Source organism: Cricetulus griseus (genome assembly GCF_003668045.3).
Source record: "Cricetulus griseus strain 17A/GY chromosome 1 unlocalized genomic scaffold, alternate assembly CriGri-PICRH-1.0 chr1_0, whole genome shotgun sequence".
Taxonomy (NCBI): domain Eukaryota; kingdom Metazoa; phylum Chordata; class Mammalia; order Rodentia; family Cricetidae; genus Cricetulus; species Cricetulus griseus.
The window spans coordinates 197,394,905-197,422,215 of NW_023276806.1; the positions used below are offsets into that span (position 1 = coordinate 197,394,905).

The 27,311-nt window shown below is 39.4% G+C and overlaps 1 protein-coding gene across 2 annotated transcripts in view; it reads right to left on the reverse strand.

The window, feature by feature from the left end:
• Klhdc10 (kelch domain containing 10) overlaps positions 1 to 27,311 on the reverse strand; it is a 52,766-nt gene that overhangs the window by 19,636 nt on the left and 5,819 nt on the right. The window contains exon 2 of one of the 2 annotated variants that reach the window (XM_027391397.2): positions 12,370 to 12,456. The exons of the other annotated variant lie outside the window; for it this stretch is intronic. Within the exon in view, the coding sequence (XP_027247198.1) occupies positions 12,370 to 12,456 (87 nt within the window). The remainder of the gene's footprint in view (positions 1 to 12,369; positions 12,457 to 27,311) is intronic. 2 annotated transcript variants of the gene reach the window in all.

Here is a 27,311-nt window from a genome sequence, read left to right on the forward strand (position 1 = left end):
CTTTATTTTTATTTCATGATTTCTAAATTTCAAAGACTAAGAGACTTTTTCCCAGGAGAGGTGATACAGCATGGTAAACTCAAGGAAATGGTTGACGATGTGGAATTCAAGAAAAGGAAGAGGAAAGGCCTACTTCTTCAGAAGCTAAGAGGTCAGAGGTTAGATTTCCTTACTGTTTAGGGGAGAGCACAGGCAAACTGGATTAAACTGTGACTACTGGAGAAAGCAACCACAAACATGAATGAGTCATGCCTAAATAAACACATACATGTAAGCATACACTTAAAAAGAAAGCTGGCTCTCATGTGGTCAGAGCAAAATTAATTCTCTGGATACTATTCCAAAACTTTTCAGAGAAAAGTCTGAATTTATCCCCCCAAAACATCTTATATTCTGTTTAAAGTTATTACTAAGAAAAGCTATTTATGCAAAAAAATGTTTAACTCAAAATGGTCAAAAATTTAAAAATGGAAGTAAGACCTGACCTCTGAGACTCCAAGGTATTGGTAAAGATCCTGGCTAGGACCCCAGGACCACAGACAAAAGCAAAGCTTGGCAAACAGGAAGGAGGCAAGTTCCAGAATTTAAAGCTTTTTTTCCTTGATGACACAGAAGTAAAACCTGCCTTGTGCATGGTTGGCAAGCATCCCACCACTGAGCTACAGCCACATAACCTTTCTATAGTTTCAACTACATTAACTAGCCAGGCCTTGTGGTACAAGCCTGTAATCTAAGCTACTTGGGAGGCTGAGTCAAGAGAACCATAATTTCAGTGCTTGTCTGGGCTCAGAGCATAAGTTCAAGACCAGCCTCGGCAATTTAGGAATAGCCTGTCTGAAAATTAAAATAAATAAATAAATTAATTAAAAGCTGGTGATATAGCTCAAGTAGGTAGAGTACTTGCCTAGCATATTCAAGGCCCTTGGCTTAATCCCCAGTATACAATAAATAAATGATGAAATTATATACACATATATTAGTTCATTTAAAATTATTTTGAGATCATTTTAAAGGGTGAAAAAAAAGCCCACTACTTTATATTTCTATTATCCTTACAACTTCTTATACCAGTCTACATAAACCCTCAAATAGTTATAGAACCAAACAAGATAAAATACAATATGGACCAAGAGGATATCATATTTGCCATAACCCTAAAAACATCTCTATTTTCATGTGCTACAGATATTAGTATAATGTTCATTAATACTTAGGACACTACTAGACATCCAATAAATATGGTTTAGGTTGGTATCTATTACCAACCTAATAAGGCCTTTCATGTCTTTTTAAGCAAAAACCCCACTTTCTAAGGTACACTTTAGAACAAGACTTGAAAAACTATGCAGAGAACTAGAGAAAAAACAGAAAAACAAAGAAACAATGAATCTCTTAGTTACTCTGCTGCAAGTCATTCCTGTGTGCAAATCCCTGACGCTCCCTGAGCATCTCAGAGCCCTCTGAGGCAAAACTACTGCCTCTCTCTACTCACTAGGACTGAGTTATCGTCACTGCTCAGCAGGCCTAGAGTGCTTCCTTTGATCTTGGCCTAGCCTACCTGGCCTTCAAGTCTCCAGTGGTAGAAATGCTTCCAAGTTTACTCTATGCAGCCCTTCTAGGGCCCTTCTGGTTCAGCAGCCTCCTGCTTAAATGTTAGGGCAAACGTAAACAGTTCTTAGATGGGAACAGTGTCACTTCCTAAATGGGAGTAATACCGGGCAACTGCAATCAGCTGGCAAGTTTACAAATAAGCTGTGATTTAATGTAAGCAAGGAAGTGAGTTTCCTTCTGGCACACTGGAAACACAGGAGAGTGTATGCGCAGGACTGAGAAGGACGCCCACAACATCTAGGCTGGATCCAGGTTCTTTGAACTAGTACCATGTACAAACCAGGACCTTCACTGAATCTCTGTTTCCTCATCTGTGCTAGGGACAGTACCACTGTCCCACACACATTTGTTGTTTTTAAATGTTCACTGGCTTCTGTGTGCATCCTTCCAGGTGACAGGAGCTATTTGAGGGAAGAGAAGTGTATGTGCACCCCTTTTCTACAGACAAGCCTAAGGTAACCGATTCTTCCCTACTCACTTCATCTGTTTTCCTAATGCAAACGGAGTAAAGGCTTCTCAAAAGCTAACAGCATGTACTTATCCTGCATCACCTACTACACCTGACACCATGGGAAAAACACAATGCGTAACTTTAGGGCAAAGTAAACAATGGCAGGGCCGATCAAGACAATGTCCAGCTCTGTGGACTCTGACATATGGACTCTGTGGACCAAGACACATGGCATGGAACTCAATGGCAGAGCAGGTGCTCAGAATGTCCCCAGCAGCAAAGGAACAGTAGGGAAGAGGGGGAGAGTGATCTAGGGGACAGGTGTTGGACTGTGAAATGATCACTGCAAGTAATAAATACATCTAGGAGTTAGTAAGACAAACTTATATGCTCAATAGACAGGAACTAAGAGTCTTTGGAATGTTATTATTTTTTCATTTCCAGGAGCCATTAGATAACTTTTAGGTTTTTACATTTTGGGCAGATGTGAAAAGAATACAGTAGCATTCTAGGACTTCCTCTCAGTGGGCACGAAGCAGAGAAGGTGTCCCAAGTTTACTACAAACTACAAACATGAGCATAACTCATGTGATTCAAATACTGAGGCAAAATAAAAAGATGATTTGACATACAATGTATCCACTCACTCACTCTAAATCCAGATATTACTGGACAACAGCTGTGAACGGTTATCATGACAGGTGCTGGATCAGTGACACTGTCTCTGGGGCTTACAGTCTAGCTCTGCCCTGCACAGCACAGCAGTTCCTGGCCACACTTGAAATGTAGCTAAGCCAAACTAAGATTTGTGTTCAAAGATTTAGCATCTCTAAAAGAATGTAAAATTACCAGTTCTATGGTAGTAATATGTTAATATGATATGGATTATTAACATCATGCCTTGTTTTTCATGTGGCTACTACAAAGCTACAAAACTTAAGCTTGTAGCTCCGATTTGTTTCAGATAGTGCTGGGCTAATATAACAGCTGACTTCTGTTGATCACATGATCTATTCAAATGAAAGACCTGGGGTAGTGCTTGATAAATGCTAAACATTCTGTCATGGAGCCTCCGAAGCTGCACTGAGTAACTAACCTCTTCCCACAGACTTGACTCATGTATCAGAAACCTATTCACTTTTAGTAAATCACAGTCATTTATCAGGGAAATGCCACAGGAACCAACCACTGATTTTCATCATATGGCATACAGCACAGGCTCCTTGACCTTGACAAAATGAGACTGGGTTTTAGTCTAAGTCTGAATCTCCCATCAAGTTTTCGGCTAATAAAATCATTCCCAGGTTTGGGTTACCTGGTTCTAGAATTCTCACTAGGAAACATGGAAGCAGGGTTTCACAGTGAGCTCAGCGGTAAAGGCGCTCACCCCCAAGCCTGAAGACTGGCATCCAACTCCTGGAATGTACATGGCAGGAGAGAACTAACTCCTGACAGCTGTCCTCTGATTCTCTCTCTCTCTCTCTCTCTCTCTCTCTCTCTCTCTCTCTCTCTCTCTCTCTCTGACACACACACACACCCACCCACCCACCCCACACACACACACAATGTAAAAACTCTTAATACAAAGGCAAATGTAGAGGTGAACAATGGGAAATGTTGAAGTGATCTACCCAGAAGAGACATGTGGCTGTAAGACCTTGGACTTGGCTTTCCTGGGTCAAGCATTTACTCTAACTTGGGGTAAACAGGACCTATGGAGACTAGTGAAGTGGGTCTGAATTTGTAGCAGAAACCAACTAGTTGTCTGACATTATACAGCCAATGATTAGGTCATTCCCAACAGTCTCATTGTTACAAATAATATTGGAATCAAGTTTCTTCTACATATTCATATGAAAATGTATGAATATATCTGGCAATAGAACTTTTTGGTCAAAAGAACACACGTTTCAAATGTTCACAGATAAAACTATTATACAGCCATATTGTTCCTCCAATAGCTGAACTGGACCAATTCATACTCCTAAGTATGTGTATGAAAGTGCATATTTTGTTCTTTCTTTGACACAAGGGTCTTAGGTAGCCCAGGTTCATCTCAAGTTCTCTACATAGCTAAGGATGATTTGAGCTCCTGATTCTCCTACCTCTACTTCCAGAATGATGGGACTACAGGTATTGGTTACTATGCCCAATTTTTACAGTATTGGGGATGAAACTCAGGACTTCATGCATGACAGGCAAGTATGCTACCAACTGAGCTATATATCCCTCCCAGCACTGTTGTCTTTCTTGCTTCTTTTATTGAAACAGGGCCTGAATGTGTAGTCTGGGCCAGCCTTGAACTATGCTGAGATGGGACTTCACTATATGGCATTGACTGGCCTGAAATTCCCTATGTAAATGAGGCTGGCCTTGAACTCATAGAAATCTGTCTATGCCTCTTCAGTGTAAGGATTAAAGGCAAGCACCACCAAATCCAGATACGCCTCCAACTACTGGTCTTCATCTGCCTCATTTGCTATGTGTACAAGTGTCTGAATGTAAGCATATATACAATATGCATGCCTAGGGCCTAAGGAGGTCAGAAAAGGGCATTGGATCCTCTGGAACTGGAGTTACAGATAGTTGTGAGCTGCCATGTGGGTGCTGGGAACCCAACTTTATCTTCATAAAGTGCTCTTAATCACTGAGCCATCTAGCCAGTCCCCCAGCAAATAATTTTTTGTTGTTTTTGTTTATCCTACTCAAGTTTTAGCTGAAATTTAATAGAATAATAGTAGAAATGATACTGAATAGATTAGTTTTGCTTAATTCAGTAAGTAAGGACAACTGGTCAGATTTCAACACTAAATATGACAGTTCCTCTTGGTCTTTTGTTAATGGTCTGCAAATAAAATAATCTCTAGATGTTAAGAATGGTGTCCCTAGCTGGTAGGTAGTGGCACATACCTTTGATCCCAGCACTCAGGAGGCAAAGGCAGGTGGATCTCTGAGTTCAAGGCCAGCCTGGTCTCCAGAGCAGGTGCACAGGCATCATGTGCATACCTGGTGCCCGTGGAGGTCAGAAGGAACTGAAGTTATAGATAGCTAGAACTCAAACCTAGGTTCTCAGCAAAAGCAACAAATGCTTTTAACCTCTAAGTCATTTCTCCAATTTCTGTCAATCATAAAATTAGCAGTCTCTTTATAGCTTTATTATATGTTATTCCACCTAGGTATGCATCCCCAAATAACATTTGAAGTTTATAACAAAGTGATACAGTACATAGTCTTTTGGATTTTGTTTGTTTGTTTGTTTTTGGAGACAGGGTTTCTCTGTGGCTTTGGAGGCTGTCCTGGAACTAGCTCTTGTAGACCAGGCTGGTCTCGAACTCACAGAGATCCACCTGCCTCTGCCTCCCAAGTGCTGGGATTAAAGGCGTGTGCCACCACCACCCGGCTTCTTTTGGATTCTTATTGACAATTGTTCTGAGGCTTCCTTCATGTTACATTGATGAAGATGGTGCCCGTGGTCTGCTCATTTCCACTGTTAAGCAGCATTTCTCTGTGTGAGTACACAGCACAACTTATTCAGTCTAGTCTAGTTCTGTGAACAGACACTTAGAGGGTTTCAATCTGTAGTTCATAATGTTGATATAAACACTTCCATACATGTTTTCAGGTGCACAGGGGGCCACACTGCTGCTGGGTATAAAATCCAGAAATGGAATTTGAGTCTTAAAGGAAGAGCTTCCAGTCGCCAGCAGCATGAGATGCTCTCAGCCCCGCATGTATGTCAATACTAGGCACAGTCGCTGCCCATCTCATGCTGTGACAGGAATTCCTGTCATTGCTCTGAAACTGAGCACTTTTTCTTGTCTTTTGTTTTTTGAAGACAGGGTCTCTCTACACAGCTCTGGCTGTCCTGGAACTCTGTATGTAGACAGGCTGACCTTGAACTCACAGAGAGATCTGCCTGCCTCTGCCTCCCAGAGTGCTGAGATTAAAGGCATGTGCCACCAGGACCAACCAAGTTGAGTACTTCTTATGTTAACTGGCCATTTGGAATTTTCCTTTCAGTAAATGCCTATTCCAGACTTCTATACATTCTTCTAATGAGATGTCTTTTGTTTGTTTTTTTCTTGTGTTTTGAGACAGGGTTTCTCTGTGTAGCCCTGGCTGTCCTGAAACTCAATATGTAGACCTCTAACTCATAGAAATCTGCCTGCCTCTGCCTCCCAAGCTCTAGAATTAAAGGCATGTGCTACTACCACCCACCTGAGTTGTTTTTTTTTAAAAAAACTGATTCATACAAGTTCATTGTTTACTCACTTTTCACCTATGTATTTCAATATTACTAAAACTTCATATTTTAATACGATTTCTCTTTGCTTGTGTATGTGTGTGGTGTGTATGTGTACATGTGTGTGTGAGCATAGGCATGTGTGCCTGGGGGCCCAAGGCTGATCTGACAGTCTTCATCACTCTTCATCGTTGACTGAGGAAAGGTCTCTCTCTCAGTTTAGCTCTGATACAGCTAGTCTAGCTAACCAGCTTGTTCCTAGGACCCCTGTTCTCAGCCTTCCCAGGACTGGAATTATAAGCAGGCTGCTATGCCCCTGGTATTTACATGGATTATGAGGGATCCAAACTGGCCCTCAAGCATGTACAGCAAGCACTTATTCATTAACCTTTCTAGTCTGCTCAATAAGACTTATACATTTAAAGAGACCTTTAGCACTACTTGCAACTTATTTAATGTTAGTTATGGAACATAATACATACATATACACACATCTTTACACAACTCCTCTATGCTGTTAGAATCTCTGCAATTATACTTAGCTTCACACTACTTCATATATTCAAATCTTCCTTGTTTTGGGTTTTTCAAATTACCAAAAGTATCTATCTCTACAACTAATTTTCCCAAAATGAGTGCACAGCGTAAATTTTCAGAGCTCTTCTTTATTTTGATCTCCCCCCAAACAGAATTTATTAACAAAATAATATCCCCTGAGAGCCCTGACTACAATCATCTTTAGAAGTCTGTGATGTATGTTAGAAACTTGGGGTCAGTCCTAAGACCTGTTGAGTAAACAATTCACTATGGACTCCGTGAGGGCCTTCTAACATTCCATACGATTTCTAACATTCCATACGATGAGAGCCTTCTAACATTCCATAGTGTTTCCTCAGGACCAAGCATAACTGTACTCACTTTTCATCTAGCAATCTTTGTGAGTTGATGCTAGAAAGTTTCAGTCAAGCCAGAGCTACTTAGTGAGAACCCTGTCTTAAATAAAAAATAAAAATAAAAAAATACTAGTTAAAAAAAATAAGGGAAGAAAAAAAAGCAAACCAGGCAGGGTAGCACATGCCTTTAATTCCAGTACCCAGGAGGCAGAGACAGATTCTATGAATTCAAGGCTAGCCTGAGCTGTAGAGTGAGTTCCAGGCCATCAAGGTATATATACATATTGAGACTGAGTCTTTAAAAAACAACAACAAAACACCATGAGGCCAGTCGTGGGGGTGCACATCTTTAATTCCAGCATTCAAGAGACAAGAGACAAGCAGATCTCTGTGAGTTAAAGGCTAGCCTGCTCTAGATTGTAAATTACAGGCCAGCTGGAACTACATAGTGAGACTTTGTCTCAAAAAAATTAATAAATAAAAACAAAGTCTCTGATATCATCACATATCAAGAATACCTGGTTTTGGACTACATTCAGTGTTGGTTTCCCATTTGATGTAATTCCATTTTTTAAAGCAGCCTCAAGTAGCCCAGGATGTTTTAGAACTTACTATACAGCTGATGTTGACCTGAACTCCTGATCCTCCTGCCTCTACCTTCCAGGTTCTATGATACAAGCATGTGACACCATGCCTAGTTTTCAATTAGCTTTGCAGTATTGAGAACTGAATTCATGTAGGCAAGTGCTCTACTATCTGGTTCCATCATCCACCATCCACTTGTGTTTAATTACCCTGAAATACCTCAAAACTCTGGTATTATTACAATAAAAACTAGCAGCTAACATTAACTAAATGTTCCTAAACATAATTAAAAACTTTGCAAACTTTCTCTCTTGATATTTCTCTCTGTAAACAGACACTATTATCACCATTCTAACTTTACAAATAAGAAAATTGAGGCAAATAAAATAAATAAGCAAGCACTTGCCCAAGGTCCTACAGTTGGGAAATGGCAGAGCCTGGATTCAGACGCAGATAATCTGACTCCCAACTTCCTTTTTCTTTTGTTTTCAATAAAAACAATAACATCATCATTCTTTTTTTTTTCATTTTCAATGGTATTGGAAAACTAAGGAAGGTACATAGATACTTTCAGTTTACTACTTCATGATGGGAACTCAGTGTTTTAATATATCTGAACTATTTTTACCACACCACACTGTTAATTGGCAGAAATCTGTTTTGAGAAGATATAGGATCTTAGTTACAGAAAACAGACCTATGAAACTGTTTTCAATCAAGATAAAGGATTTCCATTATGAAAGGCTTGACAAAAGGCTATTTCTAACATATAAATAAGGTTGTTTTTTTAAGAAAACATCTAATGAACCACCGAACACGTGTGTTTCGTGTTCTCAACAATCCATTAACTTAACCACTACAACTAAAAACAGCTGAGGACATACTAAAATCTACACCTGTGCTCTTCCCTGACAACAGTTTTATACTTAGATCTAACTCAATATACCCTCTCACTTGCACTGTGCTACCAAATGGAGATGAAGAAGTCGGAGAGCTGTCCTACTGGCCCATTCTTGTAGAGCTTACAGCCTGGGCTCAGGGAGGCACATACAAGGGAGCAGAATTCCATGTGATCAGTGAGTGCTGACACAGGTTGTACACGAAGGTGACTTCAGAACAGAGAAGGGACAGGCCTTCCGGGTTTTCCGGGAAATAACTGTCAAATTTAGTGTTAAAGAATCAGAGGTTTAGCTGGATGGTGGTGTCAAATGTCTTTAATCCCAGCACTTGGAAGGCAGAGGTAGGTGGATCTCTGTGAGTTCAAGGCCAGCCTGGTCTACAGAGTGAGGTCCAGGACAACCAGGGCTACACAGAGAAGCCTTGTCTCGAAACTCACCCCCAAAAAGGAATCAGAGGTTTAGCCTAGTGGTGGTGCTCCACGCCTTTGATCCCTGAGGCAGAGGCTGGAGTATCTCCATGAGTTCAAGGCCAAGCCTGGTCTACAAAGCTAGTTATAAGATAGCTAGTGCTACACAGAAGAACCCTGTCTCAAACAAACAAAAAATAAGAAAGAATGGAGTTTTTTCTGGAAAAACTTCTTAGTTAAAGGATAATCAACTACTGAATTTCAGATTAATGGGAGTGTATCGCCTATTCCTAAAACCTGCTCTGTGATTATCCATGCCATACCTAGAGAAGAGCAGTACAAGTCACATGGAAAATCTGGAAGCTTTCTTTTAAAAAAGATTTATTTTTATTCTATGTGTATGAGCATTCTGCCTTCACTATGCATGTATGTGCCCAGTGCCTGAAGAGGCCAAAAATAGGGTGTCTTCTGCAAGAGCAGCCCAAGTGAGCCATCTTAACCACTGAGCCATCTCTCCAGCTCCTGGAAGTCACTGCTTTTTTTTCCCTCCTATTTGTCAATTAATGATCAAGTCTCATCCAATTTAGCATATATACAATTGGAATTACCTACCCATCCCCCAAAGTCTATTACAGCCACATTCATTTAAAGCAGCTTTCCTTACCTTGGTAAGTGTAATCAGTACATCTTTACTAGCCACAAAACCAAGTCTGATCCTGAAAATTCTTCAGTGGTGCTCCTTCTAGCTGGCCCTTTCCAGCTTCTACCTGCCACTATGCTAAACTTTCTGTAAACCTTTGAAAGCACCATGTGTGCCTGGGTCTGCATAAACAACATATTCAAGCTACCTGGCACCTGTGGTCTGCAGTTCTACCCTTCCCTTTCAAAAACCCACTCAGATTTAAGCAACTTTTCTTTAAAAAAAAAAAATATCAAGCGACACTATCCTGTCATCCTCTTAGAAACCTCTTTGGTGTGCAACATGCCTTACCACCTTATCAGGACAATTGTTGGTCACAAATAATTTCAGACCAATTACTCTGTGATTGTCTGTTTACTTAGTTCTCTAAGTAAGATCTTCATCATCAATTTAGCAAGTACAGTAACTGCCACATAGGAAGCAATCCAGAAATACCCAATGAAGGAATGAATGATGAATAGAGTTAAACCTACGAAAGCTGATGGGACAATCAGAGATCATGGAGAAAGGACAGAACACTGAATTCCCACTGTTAATGGATGGGAATAAGAAACTAGGGAAGGGGACAAAATGGACAAAGAGGAAGAAGAAAACATCTAGGATTATGCAGTGTGTGGCCCCAAGAGAAAATGCAGGTGGCCAACAGCATTGAACACTCAAACTGGTCAGAGATGAGAAGACAGACAAGGTTTGTGGTGATCTTTATACCCCTAACGCTAAGCCTGCTCCCACCTCACTCATCTCAGAAGTATCTATCACCAATTTTATCAGCCATTTTGAATTTAGGACTTACAAATGTCCAATGGTATAAACTTACCTGTGCAGAATTTTTCTCCATGGTTAACTTTTTTTAAATGGAGACTATGCAAAAACCAAAAAACTCACCATGCAAATATAACCAAGGTTTTTTTCTTGTTTTGTTTTTATTATTTTTGTCATTTTATATTTTTATAGGATTTTACACAATTCTTACAGATTTTTCTTTTAAATGTGTTTGAGTGTTTGCCTGCAAGTATGTGCACCACTTGCGTACCTAATGCTGGCAGAAGCCAAAGGAGAGCATGAGATCCTCTGGAACTAGTATAAATGCTTGTGAGCCGCCATGAGAGTGCTGGCAACTGATGGAGTCTTCTGCAAGGCACAAGTGATCTCATCCTCTGAGTCATCTCTCCAGCCTCACACAATTTGTTTTCATTGAACTCTATATCCTAATTATTTTTCTTTTGGGATGGTAAAACGTGGCTCACTATCACTGATTATCTTATCTTGATCCATTTAGGCCTGGTTTTAGCTTTTTCATGTTTAGTTTTTCAGGTTTTGGCTATAGAATTTTTCCTTAGGTATTAACTTTTTGTTTAACTCTGGCTGGTTTGAAATTTGGTATGTAGACCAAGCTGGCTTGGAACTCACTGATCTGCCTGCCTTAAAGGTGTACTGCAGCTACACCCAGCTTAGGTTTTTAATTGAATTTCTTCCATTAAAATTAGATGAAATGACTTGTGAGTAATTTAATAAGGTCTAAATTGCAACATCAAGTGGGCTTGTCTGATAATTTGCTATAGCAAATAAATAAATAAATAAATAAATAAGTGAGCTAGAGTTTTCAATCCTCTTCTGAGCAACTTTTCACTCAGTAAAATCTACAGCTGATAGAAAAGTTGTGAGCAGAAACAATAAGGCCTTCCTAGAAGAGCTGCCAGTCAAAAGCAGCAGCAACTTTCAAACTGATATCATTTCCAGAGTAAAGTCCAAAGGGTCTGCATAAAACCTCAGCATTTAAGCTTTTTTCCCATACCCTTGCCAACATATGTAGTTTTATTTTAATCTTCCCACCTAATAAGTAAAATATTAATTATTATATTTATTTCACAGTAGTGAATTAAGTGAGGTTTATATTTACAGGCATTTATTTTTAACATTTATTACATGTATGTATTATTTATTCATAAATTGCATGTGTTGTGTCACAGAACATGTGTGGAAGTCAGAGGGCAACTTATGGGAGTAATTTCTTTGTTTCTACCATGTGGGGTCCAGAGATCAAACTCAGGCCACCAGGCTTGGCAGCCAGCACTTGTACCCCCGAGTCACTTTGTGCTCCTCAGCTGGCATTTCTCTATGTATTGACTATTCATATCCATCTCCTGATTTTTCCAGTAGGTATAGATGACTAGTTTCTAGGAGCTCTGTATATTCATATTAATAACCTGTTACAAATGTTTTCCATGGCTTTTTATTTACAGTTTTAATACAGAGGGTTTTTTTAGTTTAGATATCACATCGTCTTTTATTTCTTCCTTAGAATCACATCCTATACTTGAATGTTACATGGACTGCCACTGGTACTGGTGAGGTAATCTACTATCTTGGATACATTAAGAGAGTCTAACTTCCCCCAAACTTGTCATTACAATTCCAACAGTGGTCAATATAAAACAAATTTAAAACTGAGACCTATAGTCTTTTACTTCAATGTTGGCTGTTAGACAACTTAAAGAAAACAGTTTTGAATTTAGAAAATCCATTCAAAATTCCCTTTAACCCACAGGAAGCACAGACCTCTTGCTAGTTATCACCCACCTCTCAAGAACCTGTTAGGGATCCTTATGATGGGACAGGACTGAATGAAGCGTCTCCTAACTGGGTCCCATCGTATTTTCTTCTTACCTGTCACCACAATTATCAGCAGTAAGTCAGACACATACAACACATGGCAAATAATACATAGTTACTGTATTATAAAGACAGAAAAACAGGAAACAAAACAATACTTGAATACAGAAGGAAAGTGATATAAAGTATCATTTAACTCTGGAAGTTAAAATGAAATAATACATAAGCAGTGATGAAAGTCTTCAACTCTTATCCCCCAAACAATGCAATCATGTGCACCTTTTTTGAGCTGCTTCAATAGCATATACACTCAAGTAATCACCAATGCCATCTTGTGGCAAAAACTTAGCAGGAATTTTAGAAGCAATTAGAAAGAACAGTCTTTTAAAGCCAATGAAGCCAAAAGGAGCTCTACCCAAAAGCATCAGGCACAACACGGGCTCCTCTGCTAAAGGCTTGGTGCCCTTTTTTACTAGTTATGAAGCAATGGACACTGGCTTTAATAATAAGAAAGCCACTTGTCTTATTAAAGTTAAAATTAGATGATAATCAAGTCAAACAAACGTTTGCTATCTGGGCCCCTCCATGTAGCATAGGGAGGAGGAGTCCTTTGCTTTCCTAGGAAGCAAATTAGCTCCACTCTGACCCCAATTAAAACTTGTTTTCTTACAAATAGCAGAAAAATGTAATTCACTTATAGAACTGTTCAAAAGAACAATTTTTTCTCTTTCCAAAGTTTTGGGACTCGCCATTAAAATCACTCTTGTCAAAAACAAAAATTACCATTGTTTGCATCACACAAGTTTATGAAGCACTTCCACATCCATTATAGTACACAATCCCCTCAACCATCCAGAAGTGGCTCAGCACTCATGTTATTAGCACCTGCTATGCCTGGATCCCTGTGTTAGGACCTAGAGCTGCAAAAGAAGGGAATGACTCATCCTACCTGTAAGAACTCATGCGCAGGTAAGCAAAAGATTTGTATAAACAAATAATCACATTACAGAGAGGTAAGTATAACAAGGGCTACAAAACCCATCACAGATCGAATCATAGTCACCATGTTAGGAAGGACACAGAAGGGAAACTGACTGATGACCTAACATCCCTTCTTTCCACTACATCACACCTACCCTGGCTCCAATTCCCTAGAAAGAAAATTGACATTGTTTTAAGAGATTGGAAATACAGTCAGATGCTCATCAGCAGGTCTGCTTGTTTATTCAAACATTGACACGGAGAAACACAAATTCTGTTTAAAGCAGTAACATGACCATCACAATACTGTGAAGAGAGACATGGGGAATTTATACTGTTGCAAAGGGTTCCTATTTGTAATGCTCTAAACTCTTTTAAGTCTGTGGTTCCCAAAGTTGGTCTCTAGTTCACTTCTCGGTTAAGGTGAAAATTCCTAGCCCGATATAAAATGGTAAAAATAAGGACAAGAAGCTAAAATTTTCTCTTCAAAAGGTCTATCTTTTTGTATTGTTAAATGCTCTTTATTTCCTAAGAAGATGGGATAGAAAATTTTATTTGGTTTTATTTCTAAATGTCTTTGCCTAGAAAAATAGAAAATTTGCAAACCTAAATTTACTCTAATATATATATATATATGTACATATATATATATATATATACATATATACACACACACACATACATATATTTTTAAATGTACAGACTATGACATCCAAAACCCTGGAGAACCACTGCTCTGAATTATTATGAATCCAACACAGGAAGCCATACTGACATATGCAAAGGTTACTAATATATGCAAGAGACTTCCCTTGTTCTCACTTGCATTCCAATCAGAAAGGCAAGACAGAAACACTAAACAATCAAATAGCAATACAAGACAGAATATAACAAGTGGTTAGCTTAAACTTGACATTTTCATGTATCAAAAGCGTTAGAGTGTACATACCCTTTGACCCAGCTATTCCACTTCTAGGAATCTATTCCTAAAGAAACAATCATAGATGCATGGAAAGATGTATGGACAAAGATATTAACTATGGTAATATTTATAATGGTAAAAAATAGAAACACTTTCAATGTCCAACAATAGGGAGATGGTTAAGTATGTTAGTTAAACATACTTAATTATGTTCATATGCTACATACTACTTAAAAGTTTATATGAGTTTTTAACATTAGCAAACATTCACAATATATTGCAAACGATCCAGTTACAAAGTAGTATTATAGTATATAATTGTATTAAAAAAATTACATGTTCATGAAAAATATAAAAAAGATAAACAGCAAAATTGATTGTGATTGTCTTTGGATGGATTTTATGAGTGTTTTTTTCCCTTTGTGCTCGTCTTTATTTTCCAAGTATTCTCATCGAGTACACATAACTTTTGGACTGGAAAAAAAATGCTGTATTACTTTAATTTTTTGAAAATAAAATTTTAAAAATATTGGAAAGAAACACACCAAACTGTTAACAGTGTAGTTATGATGGGGGTTGGGGTAATTATTTCTTCTATATTAACCAAAAATTATATGGCATATTATTTATGCAAAATAATATAGTCATATGAAAAATTTTTTTGGTTTTTTGAAACAGGGTCTCACTGTGTAGTCTTGGCTGGCTTGGAACTCACTATGTAGAACAAGCTGGCCTTAAACTTACAGAGATCCGCCTGCCTTTTCCTTACTTGGACTAAAGGTGTGCTCCACCACACCTGGCTGCCATGTGAAACATAAAACTACTTTAGACTAATATTGGAATAACACTAGAAATTAGTGACTCAAAGCTGTAACCAAAGATGTTTTGGAGGGCAGGGTGTGTAGCTCAGTATAGAGCACCCTTGACAAGTATGCACAAGACCCTGGGCTCAATCCTAAGCCCCATCCCATTTTGTTTTATTAGAACTTCTGTTAAACATCTTTGGCATGTTTCTCTCACAGCAACCAACATATTTCTGTCTCGGAAGAAGCTAATGCTAGTTCCATGGAAGTTATTCAACCAAAGTAGGTGCTGAATTCAGGACCCATGTGCTCTTAGCCACCCAAAGAGCAGAGAGAGGGGAGAAATAGGGAATAAAGGAGGAGAAGGAGAGGAAGGCCCGGGAGCATTAATTACACTAACAACATAACAGTGACATGCACATGCACTTTTGTATTCTTAAAGAATCATGTACCTTTTAAATTTCATAGTCATGTATTCCTGACCTAAACTTTCAATCATTAAAATTTACACAAACATTAAGGTCTTGTGATGAAAATTAAACAAACTACAGATCTCCATTAGTGCATATTTTAAAAGGAATCTGCACAAAGAAAAACATTTTGTCCACAATGATCTAATCAATATTTTACCTGCTAGCTTAATTTCTTTTTTTACAAAATTTACTTCACCATAGACACTGACTAAAAATAAAGGCTTAGAAATACACAAGCTAACTCACCTTCTCCCCAAATCATAAATACGTCATCTTTTAATAAATCTACAACAGAAGCCAGATGTGGTGGCCCACGCCTTTAATCCCAGCACTTGGGAGGCAGAGGCAGGCGGATCTCTGTGAATTTGAGGCCAGCCTGGTCTCCAGAGAGAGAGTTCCAGGACAGCCAGAGTTGCATGGAGAAACCCTGACTTGAAAAACAAAACAAAAATCTGTAATAGAAAGGGGGAAATGCCCTAATAGACTAAAACTATGAGGAATCAGTGAGAGACGAAAAGAAAAAAGAAAAAGCTGATGGAACAGACTAAGAAATCAGTCCCACAGAACCAAGAAAAGGAATGGATGAGTGGTGACTTTATTGGTTTAAACCTGAGAACTAAGGCTGCAGAGGGAAACAGCAGAAAGAGATGACACAGTCTGTAAAACGGACCACATAGCTGATTGGTGATGCACAGAAGTTGAATTACAGATCAACCCCACCACCACCACCTATTTCTCTCTTTTAAGAAGATGTATTTGCTCCCAGATAGGAATGGTGGCAATGACCAAGAATGTGCTCCCCAGGTAGGAACAAAATGAGCAGTTAATCTGAGACCGAAGAGCCCTGTATGGGTATCAGCATCCTGGCAGTCTAAGGGGCAGCTGCACTAGAGAACGGTGGGTATCAGGTAGACTCTGCCTCATCCTCAGTCCTCTCATCCTACCAAAGTCGATAGGGATCTGTGACGGAAAGTCACAGGAAGGCTAGCAAAGACTCTCAAAGCAGGATGAGCCAGCATAAAGCCAAGACCCAAAAAGGAAAAAAATTTAGAAGGATTTAAAAAGTTAAGATACCAAAGAAAAGTCATCTCTACCAAAATTTGAAGTACTGTTTTGTTGTTGTTGTTTACAGAAATGAACAGATGAACTTAAGCCTCATATGGAAATGGAAGGAGCCTGGAGCACCACAACATCTGGAAAAGAAACTGGAAGGCTAACACTTTCTACTCCCAAACTTACAATGGTACAGCATTCAAAGCAGCAGGTAAGGGGGAGCACAAGAACTCAGAGTGGGTGTGGTGGCACATGCCTGCAATCCCAGGACTCAGAGGGCAGAACCGGAACTCACCAGGAGTTTGAGGCCAGCCTGGTCTAAGTGGAAAGTCCTAGGGCAGCCAAGGATATATAGTCAGACCTTTTCTCAAAAAACCAAATATAACAAGTAAATATATATGAGTATTTAAAGATAAACCCAAAACATCTGTGATCCATTAATTTTTGAGAAGTGACACTAGACTAGAAAAACAAAACAACAAAGCAGATTGCCAGCTTTCCCCCAGTAAGGCTGGATGGAAATTAAACTCAGGCTGGAAGGACAGCTCAGGAGTATACTGAGGCAAAGCAACTATCTGTCCTGAGACATCAGATATGCTATCTCTTCCAGGTTTAACTGTGCCTTATATATTTATACTAAGAACTGTATTTTCATTAATAAACCATTTCAGTTTTGGGGACTAGGAAACAACACACAGGTAAGCAGACAGAGGTGGCTAGTTCTCCCCTTTTCCATCGCTTGCTACCTCTCTTCTTTCTCAATGGGGGAAGAGGGGGTACTTTCTGATCCACACAGCTTTCTCTTGCTGTGCTGCAGTGAGTTTTCTTTCTTTTTTCTTTCTTTCTTCTTTTTCTGGTTTTTTGAGACAGAGTTTCTCTGTAGCTTTGGAACCTGTCCTAGAACTTGCTTTGCAGACCAGGCTGGACTCAAACTCACACAGACCTGCCTGCCTCTGCCTCCAAAATGCTGGGATTAAAAGTGTGCACCACCAACGCCCAGGTTTCTTTCATTTTCTTATTCCTCCAATATTACTCTGAGTTTTTATAGAGCAAGGCAGGCTATCATAGAACTTTCCTCTATAAACATGAAGTAATCACAGCATACTGACAACAGCTTCCTGAGCTGGTCTTGTTATTCAAGTATCCCTTTTCTGAAGACAGCAGGCTCATTAGGTGAGGAGTTTCTGTCTTGGGGGAAAGAAAGGGCACAAACAGATGTGACACTGAAATCACATAGTCATCTATGGAAATGACTGATTTTTAGCTCTACTATCCTTGAGAAATTAGCTAAAATTTACATATATTAATCAAAAATATTATAATTCATAAATCCGTTAGACTGAAATAGTACTGAATCTTTTAATAAACATAAAATTCCTGGGAACACTCTGGTTTAAAATAATATCATATATTCTTAATATTTATGAATGTCTACCAAAACTTCAACATAAAAATTCTACCCAGGGTGGAAGACATGGCTCAGGGATTAAGAACACTTGTTGCTCTTCCAGAAGACCTGGGTCCTGTTTTAACTCTAGTTCCAGGGCATCTGAGGTACTCTGCCAGCCTCCTCTGGCACCAAGTAGGCATATGGTGCACATACATACATGTAAACAAAACACACAAAAAACACATAAATCTTTAAAAAAAAAAAAAAACTCCATCCTTTAGGCCAAGTTTAATATTTGATAGGAAGATTTAGCTCTAAATACTTCATATAACATGCATACTGGATAGTTTTTCAATCTCCAAAATCTTACAATTCTCTAAAGAATTGTAAACATTTTGGGGGCTGGAGAGATGGCTCAGTGGTTAAGAGCACTAGCTGCTCTTGAGGAGGACCTGGGTTCAATTCCCAGCACCCATATGGCGGCTGACAACTGTCTAACTCCAGTTCCAGGAGATCCGACACCTATGGCAAAACACCAATGCACATAAAATGTTTTAAATAAATTAACTTAAAAAAAAAAAAAGAACTGCAGGCTGATGGTGGCTGACAACCACCTTGAATGAGATCTGGTACTTTCTTCTGGCCTGCAGGCATACATGGAGTCAGAATGTTGTATACATAATAAATAAGTAGTTCTTAGCTGGGCAGTTGTGGTGCATACCTTTAATCCCAGCACTAAGAGGCAGTATAGAGTGAGTTCTAGGACAGCCCTGACTACACAGAGAAATCCTGTCTCAAAACAATAGGGATGGAAAGACAGCTCAGTGGTTAAGAGCATTGGCTGTTCTTCCAAACAACCCAAGTTCAATTTCCAGCACCTACATAGCCGCTCACCACTGTCTATAACTCAAATTCCAGTGGATCTGACTCCCTCATGCAGATATACACGCAGACCAAATACCAACATACATAAAAACTAAATGAATAAATAAGAATTACTTTTTTTAAAGAATTACTTTTAAAAACAACAACAGCATAAAAGATTTCTAAGGTCTCTTCAAGTTCAACATCTCAGGATTCAAAGATGTTTCAAAGGAGAGAGGAAAAAAATCAAATACCATTTCAAAAACCTTTGTTATGATTTATAAGGTTGTTTTCTATGTTTGAGGATTTAAAAACAAAACCTCTGCCTACATTTGTAGTCTAAATTTTTCTGCAAATGTGTCTATGGTGAAAAACAAACTACAGTCATAAAATCGATTTTGCTTGCCTCTTTTTGTTGGAGGTGGTGGTTTTGGTGGCTGTTTTTGTTACTCTGGTTCTAAAATGTTATGGACACTAAGCACACACTACTTCATAGCTACACTCCCAACTCCTGATTTCTTGACTCAGTATCACCGCCATTCTTTTTATCTCCAGCAAAAATCTGTTAAAAAAGAAAAAGATGGGCAGAGCTGGAGGATCGCTCAGCAGTTAAAAACAACTGATGTTCTTGCAGAGGACCCAGAGGTTCAGTTCTCTGCACCCATATGGCTCACAACCATCCAAAAGGAATTAAATGTAATTTTAAAAATATTTCATAAGAAGACCAGATGTGGTGGCTAATGTCTATAATTCCAGCATTTAAGAGGCTGAGATTGTGCTACGTGGTGAGTTTCAAGCCACCCCAAGCTACAGGGTACTTACCTTGTCTCAAAAAAACAAATTCCTTAAATGTGTCAACTATGACTGGGGATATAGCTCAGTGGTAGTACACTACTTGTCTAGCATGTATGAGGTCCTGGGTTCAATCCCAGTATCAACTCCACCCCACCCCCAAAAGGTAGTTTTAGCCAGGCCTAGGAGTACACCTTATGATCACAGTACTAAGGAAGTGAAGCAAGAGGACTGCCATGAGTCAGAGGCCAGAGTCTTATCTCAAAAACCAAGGTATAGCCAGGCATGGTGGTGTATGCCCTTAAAAGTCCAGCACTAGGGAGACAGAAGCAAGTGTATGTGAGTTCAAGGCCAGCCTGATCCATGTAGGACCTCCAGGACAGCCAGCCAGGACTACCTGGAGACATCTGGGGAAAAAAAAAAAAAAAAAAAAACTTCTACGTATTGGTTTGAATGAGAATGGCCCCCAAAGCACTTATATTTGAATGTTTGGTCCCCAGTGGGTAAATGTTTGGGAAGGATTAGAAGGTGTGGCCTTGTTGGAGGTATATCATTGGGGTAGCTTTGACAGCAATAGAAAAGTTACTGAGACAACCAGGAAGGAGAATCAGAAGTTCAAGGTCTTTCTCAGCTACAGTGAATTCAAAGACAGCATGAACTACATGAGATTCTGTCTCAAAAAAAAAAAAGTGTGAACTATGAATATGGCCAAAGTAGGCATGATATCTAGTATGACTTCTGTATGAAGAACTACACTCATAAATACCTATTATTGAGAATAGCAGTGTACACAACCCTAGTCCAAGTTACACAAGACGCTGAGGCATTAGGGTCATGAGTTAGAGCAGCCTAGACTACTTTCTCAGGAAAGTGAACCTATTCTTTTCCGGGAAAGCAGAATGTTAAAAGACAACATTCCATAGCACTTCACTTGAACTAAAGTGTTTTTCCTGTAAGAGCAGGTAAACTTCACTTAAAATCATAATTTAGGTCCCTATTTTTGTTTTCCCTGACAGGGTCTCACTATGTATCTCTCTGGCTGATGTGGACCTCTCTATATAAACCAGGCTGACCTTGAACTCACAGAGATCCACTTGCCTATACCTCCTGAGTGCTGGGATTTGGCTGTCTCAAATCCATAAATTTTAAATACAGCTTTAAGAAGTTATTTTTCTGAATAGTTTAAATGTGTATATGTATATAAAACTAAATATATTTTACTTCTTTTATAATTATCAAATTCAGAGTGCACACGAGAAACTCCACAGTACTGCATGAGGTTTGTGTGCATTATTTTTTAAAGGAATTTGTTTCACATGACACCAAGATATGTATAGTTAGCATTTAATCAACTATACATCTGATTCAAACTAACAGAGTTGACAGTTTGATGATGAAAGCATATGGCAAGAAGCTACTGTGGATAAAAAGGGAAGCAACTCAAAGAAAAGGCATCATTCAACTCCAAATTATTTTATCATCTCATTTTCTTACTAGTCATCATACTTCTCATTTCACTACCTAGGCTTACATTCAATGACTACATCCTAGATACCATAAGTCCGGGCTGGATTCGAAATGTGACAGGAAGCCAAAGAATTATGATCTAGGAAGCAAGACAGATTTTTTTTTAAGATTTTATTTATTTATTATGTATACAACATTCTGCTTCCATGTATATCTGCACACCAGAAGAGGGCACCAGATCTCATAACGGATGGTTGTGAGCCACCATGTGGTTACTGGGAATTGAACTCAGGACCTCTGGAAGAGCAGTCAGTGCTCTTAACCTCTGAGCCATCTCTCCAGCCCCGCAAGACAGATATTATGCTTTAGAATATTAATCCTGCTTCAATACAGAGGGTAGATTAGAAAAGAAGACTGCATAGCAAGTACTCTTTAACCACTAAGTCATCTTATTTGGTTGCTTTGTGCTAACGAACAAATTGATTCCCAAATTTATATGGAATTGTAAGGGACCCAGAATAGTCAAAATGAACCTTTGAAAGAAGAATAAAATAGGGAGACTCATAATTCTTTACTTCAAAGCACCAATAAATGATGTAGTATGGTACTGGCATATGAACAGACATGTAGATAAATGGAACAGAACAGAGAGATCAGAATGAGCCCACTTTACCATCAACTGCTTTTTGACAACAGTAACAAGACCATTCAAAAGTGAAAGAAAAGTGCTGGAAACAAATGGCACTTGAATGACTGCACTGAGCTCAGAGCACCCTGACACCAAGTACTGAGACAAAGGCAAAACCACAAAACACTAGAAGAAACACAATGATTCTTGCATATCACATCAAAAACACAAACAAAAGGAAAAGAAAGCAATAATTAGAGTTTATCAAAAAAATCACTGTGCTTCAAGCAACACAGCTAAAAAGAAAACCATAAAATGGAGGAAATTAAATAAATTTAATTTAAATTAAATAAAATTAAATAAAATTGTTAAATCATATAAATAACAAAAGACTTATACCTAGAATATATAAAGAACTCTTAACAGTAAGAAGACAACCCAATTAAAAACAAGATGAGGGCCCGGCGGTAGCACACACCTCCCAGCACTCGGGAGGCAGAGGCCAGCCTGGTCTACAAAGCTACACAAAGAAACCCTATCTCGAAAAACCAATAAAATAATAATAATAATAATAGCAATAATAATAATAATGTAAAAACAGGATGAAGCATCAGAAGTATAGCTCCCTACAGAGGAAACAGACACAATGGCCACCAAGCACATAGAAAGGTGCTTGGCATTGTCAGGCATCAAGAGAAACAGATAAAAACCACATGAAGGCATGCAGTTACAGAGACTACAGCCCAGCAGTACTGTGTGAGGCTGCCAGAGCCCAGGAGACAGAGACAGGCAGAACAACATGAAGACTTACCTAAAAAACAGGATAAGCATGAGGTTCTCCTTCACATATATTAAACTAGTTATTATGGAGTCAGAAAGTGAGATGACAAGGGTTTGGGAAGTGTTGGTGGGACTGTAAAATTCCAGTTGCTTTGGAAAACTGTGTGGCAGTTCCTCAAATGGCTAAACATATCTCACGGAGTTACCACATGATTCAACAACTGCACTCCAGGCATTTACCTAAGCGAAAGGCGCATCCAGACATCTGTGCACAGGTATACACAGCAGCACTATGCCTAACAGTCCACAACTGCAAACAACCTAAGCACCTATCAACAGATGGTTTGGTAAATTAATATGGGAAAGATGGAAATAAGGCGTGGGGGTGAGACGGCTTAGCTGGTAAAGGTGAGCGTTGCTGACAACCGGAGTCTAAGCCCTGCAACCCAAGTAGTAGAAAGAGAACAACACCCAAGAGTTGTCCTTTGACCTCTGCAAGTGCATGTTGGCAACTGTATGCCCACACACATACACATACACATACACATACATACACACACACACACACACACACATACACATATACACATACACATATATACACATACACATACATACATACATACATACATACATACATACATACATACATTCATACAAACAAATAAATGGAGTTGGGATCCGAGAGCTGACTCTGCATAATCATGAGACCAAGGGTGGACAGTGCACACCTTTAATCCCAGCACTTTGGGAGGTAGAGGCAGGCAGAGCTCTGTCAGTTCCAGGCCAGTCTGGTTTAGAGCTACACAGAGAAACCCTGTCTTGGGGGGTGGGGGTAGGGGAGAGGCAAAACACATGACTGAATGTGGTGGTACATGCCTTAGGCCAATTTAGTCTATACACAGAGTTTCAGGCTAGCCAGGGCTACACAGAAAGACTTTTTAAAGGTGCATGCCTTTAAAATATTCAGGAGTCAGTGCTGGAGAGATGACTCAGTGGTTAAGGGCACTAAATCCTCTTCCAGAGGATCCACGTTCAATTCCCAGCACCCACATGGCAGCTCACAACTGTGTGTAACTCCAAGATCTGCCAGCCTCACACACAAAAATACATACATGCAGGCAAAATACCAATGCACATAAAATCAAGTCCCAGGGCAGCCAGAGCTACACATCAAGACCCTGTCTCAAAAAAAAGCCAGACGGTGGCAGTGCACTCTTTAATCCCAGCACTTTTAGGAGACAGACACAGGAGAACCTCTGTGATTTGAGACCAGCCTGGGCTACTAGAATGAGTGCCAGGACGGACTCCAAAGCTACACAGGGAAATCTTGTCTCAAGAACAACAACAGCAAAAACAAAAAACAAACAATAAAAAAACAAAACAGCCAGGCGGTGGTGTCACATGCCTTTAATCCCAGCACTCGGGAGGCAGAGGCAGGCGGACTGAGTTCGAGGCCAGCATGGTCTCCAGAGCCAGTGCCAGGATAGGCTCCAAAGCTACACAGAGAAACCGTCTAGGAAAACAAAAACAAAAACAAAAACAAAACAAAACAAAACAAAACAAAAAAACAAGGAAAGAGGAGCTGAGGAGATAGCTCAGTTGGTAAATGTTTGCAAAGCAAGCATGAGGACCTGGTTTCAATCCAGAACCATGTAAAGATGTCAGGTGTGGTGGTGTGCTTGTAATCCTAGAGCTGGGGAGGAAAAGACAGAAACGGCTGGGAATCAATGGCAAGCCAGTGTAGCCTAGTCTCCAGGCCAACAAGAAACTCAAAGACAGTGGACAGTGATCCTGAGGATGACACCAAAATTGCCCTCCTCCTACATATGCACACTCACATTCACACACACACAGCGGAGTATTATTTATCCCTAAAGAATAAAATTGTGTCATTACCAAGAAAATCAGCAGAACTGAGATCATGTTAAAGAATGAGATCATTTAAACAAAACAGACTAGACTCAGATAAGTAAAAATCTATTTTTTATTGATTTTATGTAATGTATATGGGTGTTTTATCTTCATGTATGCATGTGAATCACATGAATGCAGTAAATACATCTTCTAAAAATAAGGAATAGGGGCTGGAGAGATGGCTGCTCTTCCAGAGATCCTGAGTTCAATTCCAGCAACCACAAGGTGGCTCATGACCATCTATAATGGGATCTGATGCCCTCTTCTGGCCTGCAGGCAGACATGCAGACAGAAGACTCATACATTAAAAAATAAATGCAGAAATATTTAATAAAAAAAAAAAAGGAACAAAGGAGCCGGGCATTGGTGGCTCACGCCTTTAATCCCAGCACTCGGGAGGCAGAGGCAGGCAGTTCTCTGTGAGTTTGAGACCAGCCTGGTCTACAAGAGCTAGTTCCAGGACAGCCTCCAAAGCCACAGAGAAACCCTGTCTCCAAAAATAAGTAAATAAATAAATAAATAAATAAATAAATGAACAAAGGGGTTAAGCAATGGACTTAAATAAGACATGTTTTCTCCTGTATCTGTATCTAACTTAAAAACAAAAACAAAACAACAGCCATAAAAGGTACCACAGGAAGACAGGCTTGGTGACTAAAGGCACTTGAAGCCTGATGACTTGAAGCTCCATCCCTGGGACACACGTGGTGGAAGGAGAGCGCCACTCTCAAAGCTGTCTTCTCAGCTCAGCATTTGTGCCAGGGCACATTCACGCTCACGTTCACACAAAAACAAGTGAGCGCAAAAAGTGCTGGAGTGGTGCAGACAATGTGAACATCAAGAAATGAATGCCCCAGAACTCAGGAAGAGGCAGGCAGATTTCTGAGTTCAAGGCCAGACTGGTCTCCAGAGTGAGTTCCAGGACAGCAAAGAAACCCTGTCTCAAAAGAAAGAATGAAAAGGCAGAGAGAAAGAGAGAAAGAAAGGTGTGCCCTCAAAAGATAGCAGCCATTTCCTTTTTATCTTTTTTTTTTTTTTTTTTTGTATTTCACAATTTATTTTGGCATAACCAACAGCTTTTTGGCCATTGTAGCAGAATTTTTTTGACACATTTATCTTAATTTACTTGCCTTTTTATCTATTTTAAAGATTTATTTTTATTTTATGTATATAGGTGTTTTGTCTGCATGTTTTTCTACATACCAGAAGAAGGCATCGGATCCCATGGGACTACAGTTATAGTTACAGACAGTTGTGAGCTGACATGTGGTGCTGGGAATTGAACCCAGGATCTTGGAAGAGCAGTCAGTGCCCCATAGCCCATATTTCTTTTTTAAGGATTTGCTTGAGTGTGTGTGTGTGTGTGTGTGTGTGTGTGTGTGTGTGTACAAGCTCATGATCGTAACTCTGTGCACACATTTGAGTGAGGACACACACCTCTTCCAGAGCCCCTGGAACTGGATTTTCGGGTAATTGTGCACCACTATGTGGGTGCTGGGAACTGAACACCAGTCCTCTGCAAAAGCAGTGCATACTCTTAACCATCAAGCCAGCTCTCCAGCCCACTCCAATATCAAGGACTCAAAAGGCTGAGCAAAAAGGTCACCCGAGCCCAAGAATTTGCAACAAGATCACTCTAGGCAACATAGTAAGACTCTCATTCATATATATATATATATATATATATATGAATATATATATATATAATTTTATTTATTTATTTTTTTAAAAAGGCCAGGCATAGTAGTGCATATCTGTAATCTTAGCACTCAGGAGGTAGGCAGGAGGAGGTAGACATGAGACTCTGACTCAACAAGAAAACAAAATAAGATTTGGGGGACATTAATCAGTTGATTCCATATCTTACAGAAAAATAAGGAAAACCACCCAGGAATTGAACAAGGGGCAACAATAATCAAAGAATGGACTGATCAATAAAACAAAACAATAAGCCCATACTAAGCACACTATAGATACAATTTCAAATGCAAGGAAAAAGTGGGACAAGTTAGTGAACATACTCAATAACAGCAGGCATCCACAAGAAAGGTAACTTTAGCTCTTCCTCAGTGCTTCCTTAAACTTACATTTGCAAGCCGGGCCATGATGGCTCATGCTTTGGCAGAGGCAGGCAGATCTCTGAGTTCAAGCCCAGCCTGGTCTACAGACCTAGTTCCAGGACAGCCTGGGCTACACAGAAGAAACCCAGTCTCAAAAAAAAATAATAGTAATAATAAATAAAATGACGAACATACCAAAAAATACAAGAATATCCACTTTAGTTTTAGCTAAAAAATAGTATTAGAAGGATATCTTTCTTAAACACAAAACATTACACTAACATTTCTCAAAGATAGCTTACTGGCTAAGAGCTAATAAGGCTCTTACAGAGGACCTGAGTTTGGGTTTCAGCATACATGTCCTGCAGCTTACAAATGCCTGTAACTCCTGCTCCAGGGGATCCAACACCCTTTTTTGGACTCCAAGGACACCAGAACTCACATATGAACACGAACACAAACACAAACACACACACACACACACACACCACACACATCACTCACATACATCACATCATATAATTTAAACTTTTTTAACAAATCTTTTAAAAGCTTTACTCAAAAAGACTAATAAACTAAAAAACATTGTTTAATTCCTTCTGGAAAATCTATTTATAAACAAGGTCAAAGATAACTTTAAAAACCTTTGAAAGGGCTGGAGAGATTGGCTCAGAGGTTAAGAGCACTGACTGCTCTTCCAGAGGCCCTGAGTTCAATTCCCAGCAACCACATGGTGGCTCACAACCATCCATTATGAGATCTGGTGCCCTCTTCTGGTG